This window comes from Cyprinodon tularosa, unplaced genomic scaffold, assembly GCF_016077235.1.
Source record: "Cyprinodon tularosa strain WSP-4 unplaced genomic scaffold, ASM1607723v1 ctg595, whole genome shotgun sequence".
Classification (NCBI taxonomy): domain Eukaryota; kingdom Metazoa; phylum Chordata; class Actinopteri; order Cyprinodontiformes; family Cyprinodontidae; genus Cyprinodon; species Cyprinodon tularosa.
In genome coordinates, this window is record NW_024039335.1 from 474,716 (window position 1) to 489,515 (window position 14,800).

At 39.0% G+C, this 14,800-nt stretch overlaps 1 protein-coding gene across 1 annotated transcript; it reads left to right on the top strand.

Annotated features, from left to right (window-relative positions):
- Nucleotides 1-1,159: 1,159 nt before the first annotated feature.
- On the top strand, nt 1,160-14,451 carry LOC119797696. Its single transcript, XM_038306868.1, has 13 exons — nt 1,160-1,316; nt 2,877-3,079; nt 8,280-8,417; nt 8,568-8,679; nt 8,814-9,000; nt 10,318-10,459; nt 10,545-10,700; nt 11,531-11,586; nt 12,371-12,546; nt 12,632-13,032; nt 13,114-13,210; nt 13,618-13,849; nt 13,928-14,451. The coding sequence occupies exons 1-13, from the start codon at nt 1,194-1,196 to the stop codon at nt 14,134-14,136; spliced, it is 2,232 nt and encodes a 743-aa protein (XP_038162796.1). The 5' UTR covers nt 1,160-1,193; the 3' UTR covers nt 14,137-14,451.
- Nucleotides 14,452-14,800: the final 349 nt, after the last annotated feature.

The window sequence follows — 14,800 nt, forward strand, 5'->3', positions numbered from 1 at the left end:
TTGTATGATATGTATAAAAACTCAAAATCATGACCGGTAGGTTAATTGGCTTTTCTAATTTCTCCTTAGGTGGAAGTGTGTGTGAACGGTTGTTTGTCCTGTGTGTCTCTGTGTTGCCCTGCAATGGACTGGCGACCTGTCCAGGCTGGACCCCGCCTTTTCGCTTGTAGACATCTGGAGATAGGCAATAACACCCCTCGCAACCCCAGCTGGAATAAAGCGTGACAGAAAATGGATGGATGTATAAAAACAAAAAAATTTAAGTGAATAAATGCATACCTAAATAAATTCAATATCTATTTAGCCAGAACAGTCTCATTAAAGCTCTTCATCATCTCTTCCTCCTGCATAATAAACAAATCAACAACAAAGAAAGGAGCTACAGATGTAAATAAAAATGCAGAAAAGTAAGCAGATTCCAAACACATCGCTGCAGGAAAGTATCCACTCCTGACAGATTTCTCTTAATTTTGTATTTTTGTCACACCTATATTTTATCACATTCTCAAGAAATTACTAACAAACAAAGATAATCTGGGGGGGAAAAAATCTGTGCAAAGTACTCACTTCTATTGTTCATTTATGGATTAACTGTGACTGAACACATCTTTGGTACCTATTCACTAAATGACCTGACTACTGGCAGACCCATAGAAACAAAAACTGGCAAATAAAAGAATATATAAATATATGAAGTATGCTCAAAAAATAACATACCACATTTCAAGACATGGTGGTTGCTTTGTGATCTTCTCTACCCCTTTATGACCTCCATCAATTTAGGTAAATCATGCTCTTTAGCAGAAGATCATGCAGGAGAATGTCAGAGCTTTATTTAGGACGTTAGCCTGTGCAGCAGCAAAACTACCTCTAAGCGGTCTAGTCAAAGGCTGCACCTAAACAACAAGAAAACAAAGCCAGAAATGGAAATCGTTGAGGGTGAATGTTTCTCCCAGCCTTGCGTGGACCTTAAAAGAACTGCTTTTCATCTGTAACTCAGGTTGTTCAGTTAATTGCAGGTTCTAGCTGTGAATAGTTTTGTCATTTGCTATTTTTATTACAGCATGGATGGTTTGAAGTGAGCTCAGATCCAGTCAGACCTGTTGGATGACCTCGGAAGGAACGGCCTCCTTCATCTCGGCTGCTGAAAGTTGTGTGTTGGACTTTGTCACGAACAGATTCTTGAAGGCATCATGGGGGCAGGTGCAGTTCTGTGTCTGCTGGTCGCTCTGCTGGCGACGGGCTCAGCTGTCGGCTTTTATGGGGACAGCATCAGTTTCTCACCACCAAGGACGAACAGAGATGGAACATACAAGGTAAAGAACATCACTGCTTCAAACGATCTGTTTTTAGTTTAACTTGATTCTCCAGAGAGTAACACTAAAACTTAAATAATCAAACAAACAACATTTTTGTTTCTTAATGAAACCTTTGGTTTGTTATAGCAATGATTTCCAGTTTCCTGACTAAAGAAACAAAACATCCATGTAGAATAAAGAAAAAAGAAATAAACAAAAGAAGTAATTTTTGGAATGCTCCACATCTGTGTGGCATCCATACTTGCTGAAGAATCTCCTAATGACTTAGGTTGAAAATATGTTTTTCAACTTTCTATCCAGCCTGCTTATTTATAAAAATAAATAAATGGTAGAAAGAATTAACTTCCTTTGATCTAAAGGTAAAATAAAACTGATCAGATTATGATCTAGTTTCTCTTTATTTAGAGCCTAAGAAGCCATGATAAACTGTTCTCCAGGTTTTTAACTAACTTTTTGGTTCAGTTTTGGTTTCTGTTATTCAGCGGAACCCAATAAGTATGACCTCTGAGTTTTTGGTGGACCTTAATGTAGAGAAAAGTTTGCTTTAAGATATTTAACTCATGACAAACAGCAGGAATACAATCCAGTAAAGCGCTGATGAAGATTATACAGGTTATAGTCGTTCCGTAAAAGTAAAAAAAAAATCCACTGGAATTGGTTTTCAAGATTTGAAGACGTTTTAACGACTGACCTTCAGAATCATAGACAGGTTTCAGGTATTACAGGCTAACAATGGAACCAAACGACCCACTCATTGGTTACCATTTGCATGTTTCCAAGCAATACAAGGCTTTGTCTATATAAGATTCAAACTCACTGCGGATCCAGACATTTGAATTGAGAAAGCTTCCTGGAGAGGTGGCGAAACGTCTCCAAATCTTGGAAACCAATTCCAGTGGATTTTTTTGAACTTTTACGGAAATCCAGTAATCCGCTGACCAAAGAAACAACAGATGCATCACCTTTCAGCTGAAGAACTTTAAGTCTTGTTTTCTGGTTGTGTAAGCTGCTATACTTGGGCTTTCACATATTTGTTGAAAGAGCTGCCTAAATGTCAAATTTAGAAGTAGAACTGAGTAAGAAAGCAGTGAAAGTCTAAAGAAAACTAAAGAAAGAACAGAAAAACTTTGCCTATTCAGCCAGGCCAACAATTCCCTTTAACGACCAACCTTTTAGACACTAGACAGGTATGGGGCATTGCAGGCTAACAAAGGAAGCCAAACGACCCACATCCCAAATGGTTGGACCCCTTTGTCTGTTCCAATTTGCATGTTTTCAAAACAAAAACAAGGCTTTGTTGGGCTAATGTATAAAGCCTCAAACTCAACGCTATTCCTGACATTTTGAATTGAAAAAACTTCCTGGATGGGAAGCGAAACGTCTTCAAACTTGGAAACAAAGTCCAGTGATTGTTTTTTTAATTTTCCCTTTTTGGAATGACCATGACCTGGATGACTGAGAATCTTCACCAACATACTAAATTAATAGATTTGAGGAATGTCTAGATATATGGAGGAATTACTTTTATGTTTGAATTATGTTCTATGGACCCTGCAGGTGACTTTTTATCACAGACAAAATGGCAGAAATGACTGTCAGAACCAGTCATCGTTGGTCTGTGAAGGTGGGGTGTGCACAGACTTGGACCAGACGGATGCGCTCCAAACGGATCAGGACTCTTCAGGCCAAGGCAGGTGGTGCCAGACCGAGAGACGTACAACAACAAACTTTCAAGCCAATGGGACGAGTTTCACTCTGAGGTGAGTCCAGATCCCACCAACTGAAACCAGAACTTCCGGTACCCTGCTCCAGGTTTACTCTGAGGAGCTCTCCATGACGCAGCCCAAATTACGTCTGAAACGCTGCAGGCAGAATGAGAACTATGCAGACACATGCTTATGAAAAATGGTTCAATTACTCAGACTTCAGAAGACGTTCCAGCAAAGTTTTTCAACTGCGTCCAAGTTTCTACTCATTAAAATTAATGCTTTGTTTTTTTTTTCATTTAACAAATACATACCACAAGTTAATTTAATCTTATGCAACAAAGGAGGAACATTTACTAGAGATGTCCCGATCCAGGTTTTTGCACTTCCGATCCGATACCGATATTGTTTTTGGACTTCCGATCCGATACCGATACTGGCCGATACCAGCCTATCCGAGCATGTATTTAAGTTTAAGTTAAAGTATTTAGCCTTAGTTGTAAGACTCATGTTGAAAAGGGTTTTAGTACTCTTGATAACATCTAGCCAGCTAAATTAGATGAGATTAAATAAAACACAATGCTTGGTAACAACAAACTTACCTGTTTGTTAAGAGATAAACACAAACTGGACAAAATTAAGAATAGCAATCTGAAATTGCACAGTGAGCAGTAAAACCGTAAACAGTTAAAGGTGCAAGTATTACTGTAAGTTTTAATAAAAATGCAAAACAGGGGAACACTGGCGCAAAATAGTGGAATGGATCGTTTCAATCGGCGAAACTGGAAAATACGGACCGGATTTTTTTTTTAAACTGGATCGGCAGTCTGGATCGGCATTTTACATGCTTTGCCGATACGCATTTTTTTGCCAATATCGGCGTCCCGATCCGATACGTGGATCGGATCGGGACAAGCCTAACATTTACCCCCATAAATCAATGGGAACAACAATGAATCTGGGTAGAGATGTGACTCCAAAAGCAAAGAGAAAAATAAAAACACTAAGAATATTGTTTTGATTATTTAGATTCTAGAAAGACATTTTTTAAATCTAGTCCCCAAGGAGCAGTGACCTGCATGAACTTGCTGGCAGTCTGAGGAGTAATCTGACCATTTTAGTGGGTTGTGTTAAAATATCTGAAACAAAGACAGTGAAGTCAAAGGTCCGGGAACGTCCTCTTCTAGCATTAAACTAGCTCAGATGGTTCCTTCTATCCAACCTGCAGCTCAGAGGAAAGCGGCTGCAGAATACAAACAGCACAACAAAGCTGTGTGCAAGAAACGTGTTGCTATATTAAGAAAAACCACATTCCCTTTAAGAACAACAGGCGCTGAACAGAGTTCTGGGCTGCATTATGGTGGTTGCCCAGCGTGCCAATAGGTGAGGAAAAGCAACAACTAACAAAAACACACAAAAATATAATACAAAATACAGCAAAAAATAACATATATCAGTAGTCCTGACTGGCACCATTTTCCCAAACACTAAATTGATCCCCCAGGACCCCAAACAGCTAATCCATGAGGGAAAAAATGAAGAAATATTTGCTTAAACAAATCAGCTATTTAAATCAACCTTTTTAAAATGTTCCTTAAGTTTCTTTTCTTTTAATGTTATTATATAAAAAGTAGCTTTGTGTAGATCTGCTTCTCTGTTTGAGTGAACTGGTGTTAAAACAGCCCTAAATGACCTTGTTGTTGGAGAGTTTAAAATAATAGCTGATCATAGGAAAATCTCTTATCTTTTTAATCCATATCTTCCAAATAATTTTTGAAATAATACAGTTTCCTGATAATCAACAAGCCAGAAGTTTATCGTTTTAGCTGTTAATTCACATAGATTAGATACTGTGAACAGATTCTGAGTTTATGATATTCCAGTTTTAAATGTCTTGATAACGATCATATGCTCAAGATTAAGCTTTTCATATTTAAATTGATTTAATTCCTTTATTAAACCAGAATAAAACCCCACTGATATCTGATCTCATTGCAAAGGAAAAGCAGGCAGACAGTCAGCCCCACCTTCTTTCTAAGACTGAACTAAGAAACTAGACACAAAGGAATGAGGTAGACCATTCAAACAAAAATGAACACAGAGAAATTAACTAAATAGAGCTTGATCATTTAGATAACAATAATAAAAACCAATGAAGCAAAGCTGGAAAAACTGTAGAACACGACAATAATTTTCCACCATTTATTTAATCTTCAGAAAATAGCAGCAGTTGAAATATCTTGTCTTTTTTGCTGGTGAAGAAAAGATCGTCCAGATATTGTCTGGTAGAACGTTTCCCCCTCTGTCTCTTCTTTTCTTGTGTTAATTGGATTGGATCAGAGGGTCTGAGTTCAAAATGAAGGTCTTTGGGATCACAGGGCTCAGTTGGATTATATGACCGCATTCATTCACTGAAATGTTGTTGGGAATGAATGCTTAAAGGTTTTAAATATAAAATCTTTAAAAGACAGTTACACGAACTCAAATGTGACTCAAGAAAATGCAGCTTTTTATTTCATTCAGGCTTTCAGTGCAGCCAGTTTATTCCTCAAATCATCAGACTGATACCTTTCAAACACTTTGAAAAAAACAAGCTAAATATAACCATGATTCAGAGAGATTTCACGTCAGCTGCATCCATTACAGTTTATCCTGGTTGTCAAACAGTGCATCAACTTCTGCTTTTCTTGAAATGTTGCAAAGTTTTCTGTCTAAGAAAAAACAGCTGATTGCATCCAGTCACTGACTTTGCAGAAATCCCTCCTCCTGGTTGAGCTTGTGGCCGCAGTGAACAGCTGCTTGCTCTTGTTCTGTACTTTCCAATTTGTACAGAAGATGGAGCAGAGTCACAGAAGGGTCACAAAACAGCTAATCTAGGAGAACTTTCTATTTTAGAAAAATAAATAAACCTCTTTTGATCGCTAGTTGTGGCTAAAGTTCACTGACTTTCTTCAGGTACTTTACTTTTCTCTGCTCCCACACCCTGAGGAGCATGGCTGTTGTCCCCGCTCAAGTTTCATTTAGCCAAGAAACACCAGTGTCTTTTGTTTGGTTGAGAGCTTCAGAAGAACAAAGGCTAAGAACAATAACAGCTGACACTTCCTCATATTTATTATTTACCAGAAACTCTCACACAAATCTTTCTTTTCATGATCACACAGCTTCTGTGAAACATCTAGTTCTCAAACGACTCAATCTTTCCTAAATTTTTTTTTCTCTCTAATTACACCTAAAAACCTGCAAACCTTAAAGCACCACTTAACCTCTTTTTATGAAAGAGAGCACATCTCTATTATAAAAAGAAAGATGGGCTAGTGGTTAGGGCATAGAGTTTGGAATCCTGAGGTTCTGATTTCAAGCCCCACTCTCACAGACTGCCACTCTGGCTCTCTGAGCAAGACCCTTAACCCCCACTCGGCTCCCCGGGCGCACCACGATGGCAGCCCACTGTTCCCAAGGGAGATGGGTTAAATACAGAGATAAACTTCTCCAAAGTCAGATCAATACAATTCACATAGTATTATTATCCAGTTAGTCACAGTCAGAGAGAAACAGGACTGCACTGAAAAAAAAGCACCAACATCTATAAGCAACAGCAGCAAATGGCAGCAGCACAGCTGATATTTCTATTTCTAAATATTTCTGATATTTTGGCTGTGACTCCATCCTGGAGTCACAGCCAAACAGTAACAGACCAGATGAATCTTCTATGAGATTGAACAGAAAGGGGGAATAGAGATAGAATGAAGCAGAATGATGAAAAAGGGCCCCTATGTCCTCCAGCAGTCTAAGCCTATAGCAGCATAACTATAGAGATAGCTCTGGATAACCTGAGCCACTCTAACTATAAACTTTATTAAATATAATAATAACTGAACTTACATCATCAGAAAAGGAAAGTTTTAAGCCTTGCCTTAAAAGTAGACAGGCTGTCTGCCTCATGGACTAAAACTGGTAGTTGGTTCCACAGGAGAAGAGCCTGACAATTTAAAGATCTGCCTCCCATTCTGCTTTTACAAATTCAAATATACAGTGCAAACCATTTGTGTAGGTGTTCAGTGACATCCGTATTCACAGACTGTGGAAGAACCGCAGTGCTGGTATTATTGAAATTTAATGCAACGTTAAACTCAGTTGATTCCTCCATTTCATCAGAGTGCCTGAAAAAATATATTTTTTACTCAATTTAATCCCATCCAAAAGAAATGACTGACTAAGCAGCTTCTTTTTCAAAGACTCTGGTCTGAAGACAAGAAGCTTCTGTTTAGTCTGCATGCAGGAGCAGAAAGTTGAAGGTATAGTGGAGGACGTTCTTTTTCTTGGTGGATCACCAAAATAAGTGGTCCTCCTAATTGTCAATCATTCTGGTGATATCTTTAAGTAAGGCCGACCTAAGCGCTCGTCCCCTTTTTCACTTACCGGTGGGGAGTCTGACATAGTGGAAAAATTTCAAATCTTCTTTTAGAAAGTAAGCTTGTATGAGCGATTCAAACAGCAACTTTTAAACAGAGCATGCACAAAGAGAAACAGGCATTCCTCCTCGGGAGCGGGTACAGGGATTTGCCTGTGCATTTTTTTATTTTTAAAGTGAAGAGGGTAGTCTTCACTACCCTCTAATTCTTCACCATACCTTTAAGAGTCATCCAGGATTTTATGTCTTCAGACATGCCTGCAGTCTAGTCTTGTTAACAGTTCTATACTCCTACACCTACAAATAATGCTGGTAAAGATAATAATAATAATAATAATAATAATAATAAATATTATGATGATAATGATGATAATGACACTGATGATTTAATGGTCTCATGTTAATTCTTTCCACAAATAAATTGAAGCCATTGTTATATTTTAAATGATATGATATATTATTCATATATTGTTTTTCCATATAATCCAATATTGTTTATTTTAACGTATTAACAACATCTTGGCATGAATTTTCATATTAGCTAAACAAGAGTAAAAGAAAAAGAAAAGTACAAAAAAAGGAAATCTAATGAATGTCTGTCTCCTAAGATGGCCACCAGGGGGCAGACGTTAACAAGTAGTTGTGGAGAATTGTTGTCAGTCAGTCCATAGAGCAGCCTAAATCCATGTAAGGATTTTTCTCAAGGTTTAAGTGAAGAAAATAAAGAAGCATAATTTTAACCAATCCTATTTTATTTATAAATCACTTTAAAAAAACATTTTTTTTTTGTAGTTCAGATTAAAAATGATGTAATTTTACATCATTACACTGCTTGGTTTCCAGAGACTCTGGCTGCTGCTGGGTGTCTAATGTGGAAGGCAAAACCAACTGGATGAGTCACGCACAGATGGATCTTGGAGTTCGCTCAGATACCTTCCGTATGAACACCTGCCCTGTCACCACAACAGTGTCTTCCTTACGGTACAGATTCCCACCTTTAAATCCCTCCTTTATCTATTGTCTTGATTGGTTGAAGATTATTTGTTTAGTTAAATGTGATCAAAAAAGCTCATAGAGAGGCAAAAAGCTCCCCAACCCCTAATGAGAGGAAATATGAAAATGTTCCTACAGGGTTCCTCAGAACTGTTTTACCCAGCTGCGTCTTCTGGCTCATGATCCAGATGGAGATGCAGTGAGATGCCGCTTCACTTCAGACCCCACAGCAAACTTTACTCTGGACGAGGTAACTGACAGTCTGATGACTTTAAGGCCTTGCAGGAGTATTGATGTTCTGCATACATTCAGATGTAGCCATATGAAATCCAACCTTTAAATTGATGTCACAATAATAACTAATAAATAAAAACCCTGTTGTAGACCACATGCACGCTGAGAAGCAGAGGGGAACCCCAGCCTGGAACACACGTGTTTGAGTTGACACTGGAGGACTTCTCCACCAAAAACATCACACTGACCTACGCAGATGGAAGCTCAGTGACCAGAGAGGCCTCCAACATGAACCGACCTCCTCTCTGTCGACTGAAGCTGCACTTCCTGATGGAAGGTAAGGCTTCATCCTGGACTCAGCCAAAGAAATGTCTGGATTTCATTTCATTCCCACCAATCAGACTTCCTCATCACCACTGCTGATCGGCCCCACGTTTTTGCATCATCTGAATGTTTAAAGATGGTATACATGCCGTTTGCTCCAATAAATGCAACAAATCTTCAGGAAAAATTACCCACATAATAAAGAGCATAACTAAAATATCAGACCAAAGATTTATGTATCAGGAGTTTAATAGCAAAGATTTTAAAGATAAATAAATGCAGCTGTAGAAAGCATCTCCCTATATGAGAGTTAGATGACTGGCTTATTCAACCCATCTATCTATCCATCCATCCATCTTCTCCCAGTTATTCCTGTCAGGGTCCAGTGGGGCTGGGACCTATCTCAGGCTATAGGTGAGAGGCGGGGTCCACCCTGGACAGGTCACCAGTCAGTCGCAGGGCAACAAAGAGACACACAACCATTCATACACACTCAGACCAAAGGACACTTTAGAGAAGCCAATTAAGCTAACAGTCATGTTTTTGGACTGTAGCGGGAAGCTGGGGTACCCATAGAGAACCCACGCATGCTCTGGCAGAACATGCAAACTCCAAGCAGAAAGAACCTGGCCCAGGAATTGGACCCGGAACCTTCTTGCTGCAAGGCAGCAGTGCTGTAAACTGTGCTACCGCACAGCCTCTTATTGACCCCAAAAATAAAAAAATTATTTATGTGCTGAAATTCCTTCAGCACATAGAGAAATTATGATAGATAAAGTTAAGTCCTTAAAGTCCAGAACAATCAGGTCCTCCAGGAGGACCTGTATAGACCCGGTCAGACTGAAGCTCTGGTCCACTCAGCCTGAAGGAAACTCCCGGTTTCACAGTGAGGGAAACCAGAGACCTTCAACTCCAGTCCACACTTCTGTTTAGTGTCCTGCAGCTGAGTTTCTGAAATAACATCCCTGAAGCCAACAGATGATGAGAAGGTAATCCAGCCGTTTGATTCATGCCTGTTGGACCAGAAAGGTTCCAGGACAGGTCCTGAGGACTTGGTTGTCCCCAAAAGACTGTCTCCAGGGAGATTAACTCACCCTCCGTAAATAAGAGAGTTTATTCCTGCCTTATGTTGGATATGATGCTCAGAAGAATTTAAAAAGCTTTAATAGATTTTCTTCACATGAATCAATCTGACAATACTGGGCTTTTTTTTTTTATTTTTTTTTTATAATAGATTTTATTTGTAGTTTTTGTCTCTTTGTTATCACTGAATTTCCCACCTGTGTTGCACAATAAATGATTAAAACCTCCACTGGGTTTCTGGTTTCAGTCCTTTCTCCATCATCGAGCTGTGTGGCCGGTGACGTGACGCCAGTGTTCCTGTCCAGGACGCCATCATATGGAGATGTTCTGCAGGCGAGCGTGGGTCAGACCTTCCAGCTGTTCGCTGAGGCCCAGGCTCTGAACGCTCAGTACGGACTTCTCGCACGCTTCATGCACCATTACAGAACATTACTAGACACCTCTTTCTTTCTGACTCTTTTCATTCCTCTGAAGGATCCAGAGCTTCCAGGTCAGTGGGCCACAAAACCTGACCCAGGAGTTCAGAACCGGGTCGAACGGGAAGGCAGAAGCCACCCTGACATGGACCCCGAATGAAAGCGATGCCAACAGATTCATTCCAGTTTGTTTCACTGCAGAAGCTGCAACATCGTGAGTTATTTTATCATACAGACATTAAAATAAAGATCTGGTCTTCTTTTTATTGTTTTCAACAAAAGAAGCATTGAAGGTTTGATCTTTTTGCTTATTTTAATCTTTAGATTTTGATACTGTTTGTTCCTCTAACAGCTTCATAGATGGAGTTATTTTTTTATTATCGGTTTTCTTTCATTTTGAAGATATTAAAATGCAATCCTAAATATTTCTGTTCTAAGCAGAAAAAATAAATAAAATTTTATTTATTTTGCAGAATTACAGAATACTGTAAACCGGAAAGTTTAATGACTAAGTGAAGTTAAATTTATTCATACAGCACAATTCAGTGGCAAGATAATTCTCAGGGCTTTATATAAGAAAACAGGAAAATAAACACAGACAAGTAGATTGCAGTGGTATGAAAGGAATTAAACAGTTGACAACTGTTAATTCAAGAGGAAAAAAATTTAAATGATGATTGTAAAAATGATTTGTAAAATGACTGATAATAATATCAAAGAAAGTGGACGACAAATTAAATGTTTAGAAAGCTCAGTCAAAAGCCACTCTAAGATGTTTTTGTCTTATACAGTAATTCATCAAAGTCCAGATCTTTTAAAGATCGTGAATCTGGACTGACTAATGATGGCTCTTTTCTTTAACTAAAAGCTGAATTATAGTTTGACTAAAAACGATCAAAGAGTGACTCAGAAAACAGCGGCTGCAGGACAAACAACATTTGAATAAACATTCATTAATATCAAGTAGAAACCATTCATTGTTTGGACTCTGATTAACCTTAGCTTGTTTATAATGATTTTTTTTTGCTTGTTCTAAATCTACAGCCAATCAGAGATGAGATGTGTCGTTGTCAAGGTGACCCGAGCCACTCTTAACCAAGGTTTGCTGCTAATAATGCATACATGCACCCATCCACACATGTACAATTAAATGCTTGTATGTTTATTTGTTAACTACCTGTAAGGGCTGTTTAAAAATGTGCTTATGATAAAAAAAAGTGTTATTTTTATCATCATGAAGGAAATTTAATAACAAAAAAAAAAATACAAGAATAAAATAAAAAAAAAACAAAACAAAAGAAAAGAAAACCGAAACCCAAACACCCGGATGAGCGTGACAATCTAATAATCTCACCTCTGAATGAAGATCAAACAGAGCATAAAGAGTCAATCCTCAAATGGTTGAAGTAATGTTGCATGACTCAGCATACTGTTGAAAAACCAGTCAGACCACAAGTTTTCATACATATTTTTACTATTCAGAAGCCATGACATCTCTTTTGTCATTATTATCTATTCTATCAAGTATTTTGCTGAAAGTTTTGAAAGTGTTATCATGAGGGTACCCCGGAAATGATTGGAATATCAAATCAAATCAAATATCCTTTATGTGAGAACAGATAATGAAGTACAATCAACAACAAAAACATAACTCTGTTGGGTTTGCTCCCATTTTTTCCCCATACACGATATAACCATCTCCATCAAATATTGTTCATAAACCAGTCTAAATCTGTGATGGTGAGCACTTGTATTGGAGGGAAATGTTGACGTTGTGTATGTGGGAAAAGTTTTAGATCTTTGAGTTTATCTCATAAAAAATGGGAGCACAACCAAAAGTTTGAAATACAGGTCAGACGGGGTCAATATCCTTTTGATTTTCAGGAAGAGCCTCAGTTCAGTGTTTATCTAACATGATGATGGTGGCCGTGGAGAAAGCTTCAATGCCTGATGTCAGTGAAGAGTTCCTGTCTCTAAGCGACCCTTCGTGCACGCTCACCACCAACGGCACTCACATCCTGGGAACCATGTCCTTCAGTACCTGCGGCACACAGCTTGAGGTGTGGAAAAACAGAGCAAAGACCTAAAATCCGTCCTCTTCGGTACCTTTGCCTTTAATTTTACTGTAATGTTTCATGAAAACAGGATAAAGGAGACTACATCGTCTTTAAGAATGAGATCCGCTCTGTCGAGAGGTCCAACGAGGTCATCATCAGAAGGAACACGGTTAAGATTGACTTCTACTGTGAGTTTCCCAAAACCATCAGCGTCTCCAACTTCTACAGCCTCTACCAGGCGGATTACATTTTCACTGAGTCCAGCTTTGGCAGCTTCGGCTACACCTTTGAGATATTCACAAACGGTAACTTCACCAAGAGGGTGGAGCCTAATGCCTACCCAGTACAGGTCAGGCTGATGGAAATGATTTACATGGGCATCCAGGCCATGTCAGAGCTCCCAAACGTTACATTGTTTGTTGAGTCATGCAAAGGGACTCCAGACAACAACCCTGACAACCCCATGTACTATGACTTCATTGAGAATGGGTAAGTCCTGCTGTGCAGAAACGTTAAAAATGTCTGAAGAAGATGCTCTTCAAATTTTTTTTTTAATCTGTTGTCTTCAAGGTGTGTGAAAGATGAAACCCTTAAGATCCACCCGTCCAACCAGACTTCTTACAACTTTGAGATCCAGGCCTTCAAATTCAATGGAGATTACGACCAGGTAGCTTCCAGTGGGAATGAAAACCAGATAGGAAAAATGCCTGATGTCCAGGGTCTATCTAGGTCATTGGAGAACGTTCCCCATTATTCCGTCAGCAGATTTGGCTGGATAGATTAAACAACATCAAGATGGAAGGAATTTCAAAATATAGAGCTTAAATCAACACAGGGGGTCAAATATACCCCTTTTCCACTGGCTGGAAAAACCAGTTTAAACCCGAGAACAATCGGCTTTTGGTGGTAGTGGCAGCTTTTAGTGGCAGTACACTAACACGTGTGCCAAATCAGGCACATAATGTCCAGGAGAACCAAACCCCTTTAAAGGATCGATCAAAGCAAAGATTGTTTTATAAAAACTACAGTGAATTCTTCATTTTCAGCCACACTCTCTCACCTTCTATCTTACAGGTTTACATCACCTGCTCCGTCATCCTGTGTGAGCCTGGGAACCCCTTCTCCAGATGTGCGCAGGGATGTCTGAGCGAACCATCCCGCCGACGCAGACGAGGGCTAAGCATGGAGACCACGGGGCACTACATTACCCAGGGTCCTCTGCAGCTGGTTGGGTCTGCTTCTCCTAATGCAGTGAAGGAGGATAAGAACATAAAATTGGAGCCGAAAAGTGATGCGTCTCCTGAAGGTTAGATTCAGAAAGACCCAACAGTTGTGTTGTTTTCAGTTTGTGTAGAAACTGAATTTAAGTCCTTGTGTCTTATAGTTAATTTTCCACCAGAAGTTCCTGAAACCAGATCAGATGGAGAAAGCTGGAGATTCAGGGAGCTGTTTGCCTCCAACATCACCACAGTGGTCTTTGCCAGTGCCTTCATCCTGTCACTGGTTCTGATGGTGGTGGTGGTTCGTCATTTCCGCAGGAGGAGAAGAGCTGAGGACTGCAATGTTCTCATTGAAGACGAATTTGAGAAATAAACCAAAATCAGCTTAGAGCAGCGAGAAAAAGTATGAATTAGTGGAGACAAATCAAACCATCAGAATAAAACAGGATGACAAAATCACAACTATAACCAGATAAACAACCCAGAACCGGTTTGCTCCTGTTTTCTCAGCTGACAAGTTCTCACTTTTAGCCAGGCAACAATCATGCTTCAGAAGTCATTATTTAAAATGGCATCTCCAGCCAATCAGCTGCAGAGAGGCTGGCAGAGTCTAAGCTTTAACTCCTAATTTAATCTGATCGCTGACGGATCTTTAAACATTGACACAAAACAAAAAAATATCCTTTTTTTTTAAATGTTTTTGAGCTCAAGAGTTCCAATAATGTGTCTCCTTTAATTCGTCTCTTCTCCTATTCAAGCAGACTACCTTGAATTTAAAAATATAAAAAAGAAATGTAGTTTATATAGATCTGATTTAATAATGGGGAGTTTATATCGGCTAAATCAAATAGGTATCATCTTGCCTTGTTCTAAACAATGTTTTATAGGGAACTTTCTGCTAAAATTGCTTTTAATGTAGAAAAGACTCAGCAGATTCAGAAGTGGGGTGTGGTGCGTAACTCATACCTTAATGCATAAAGTCTATCTAGATGATCAGTGATAGAACAAGCGGACAGACATCAGGTGTTTTTAAAAGT

Coding starts and splice junctions, on each gene's coding strand:
- LOC119797696 (XM_038306868.1), top strand. CDS start 1,194: ATGGGGGCAGGTGCAGTTCTGTGTCTGCTGGTCGCTCTGCTGGCGACG. Junction 8,680..8,813: donor CAAACTTTACTCTGGACGAG/GTAACTGACAGT, acceptor ACCCTGTTGTAG/ACCACATGCACGCTGAGAAG. Junction 10,460..10,544: donor GCCCAGGCTCTGAACGCTCA/GTACGGACTTCT, acceptor ATTCCTCTGAAG/GATCCAGAGCTTCCAGGTCA.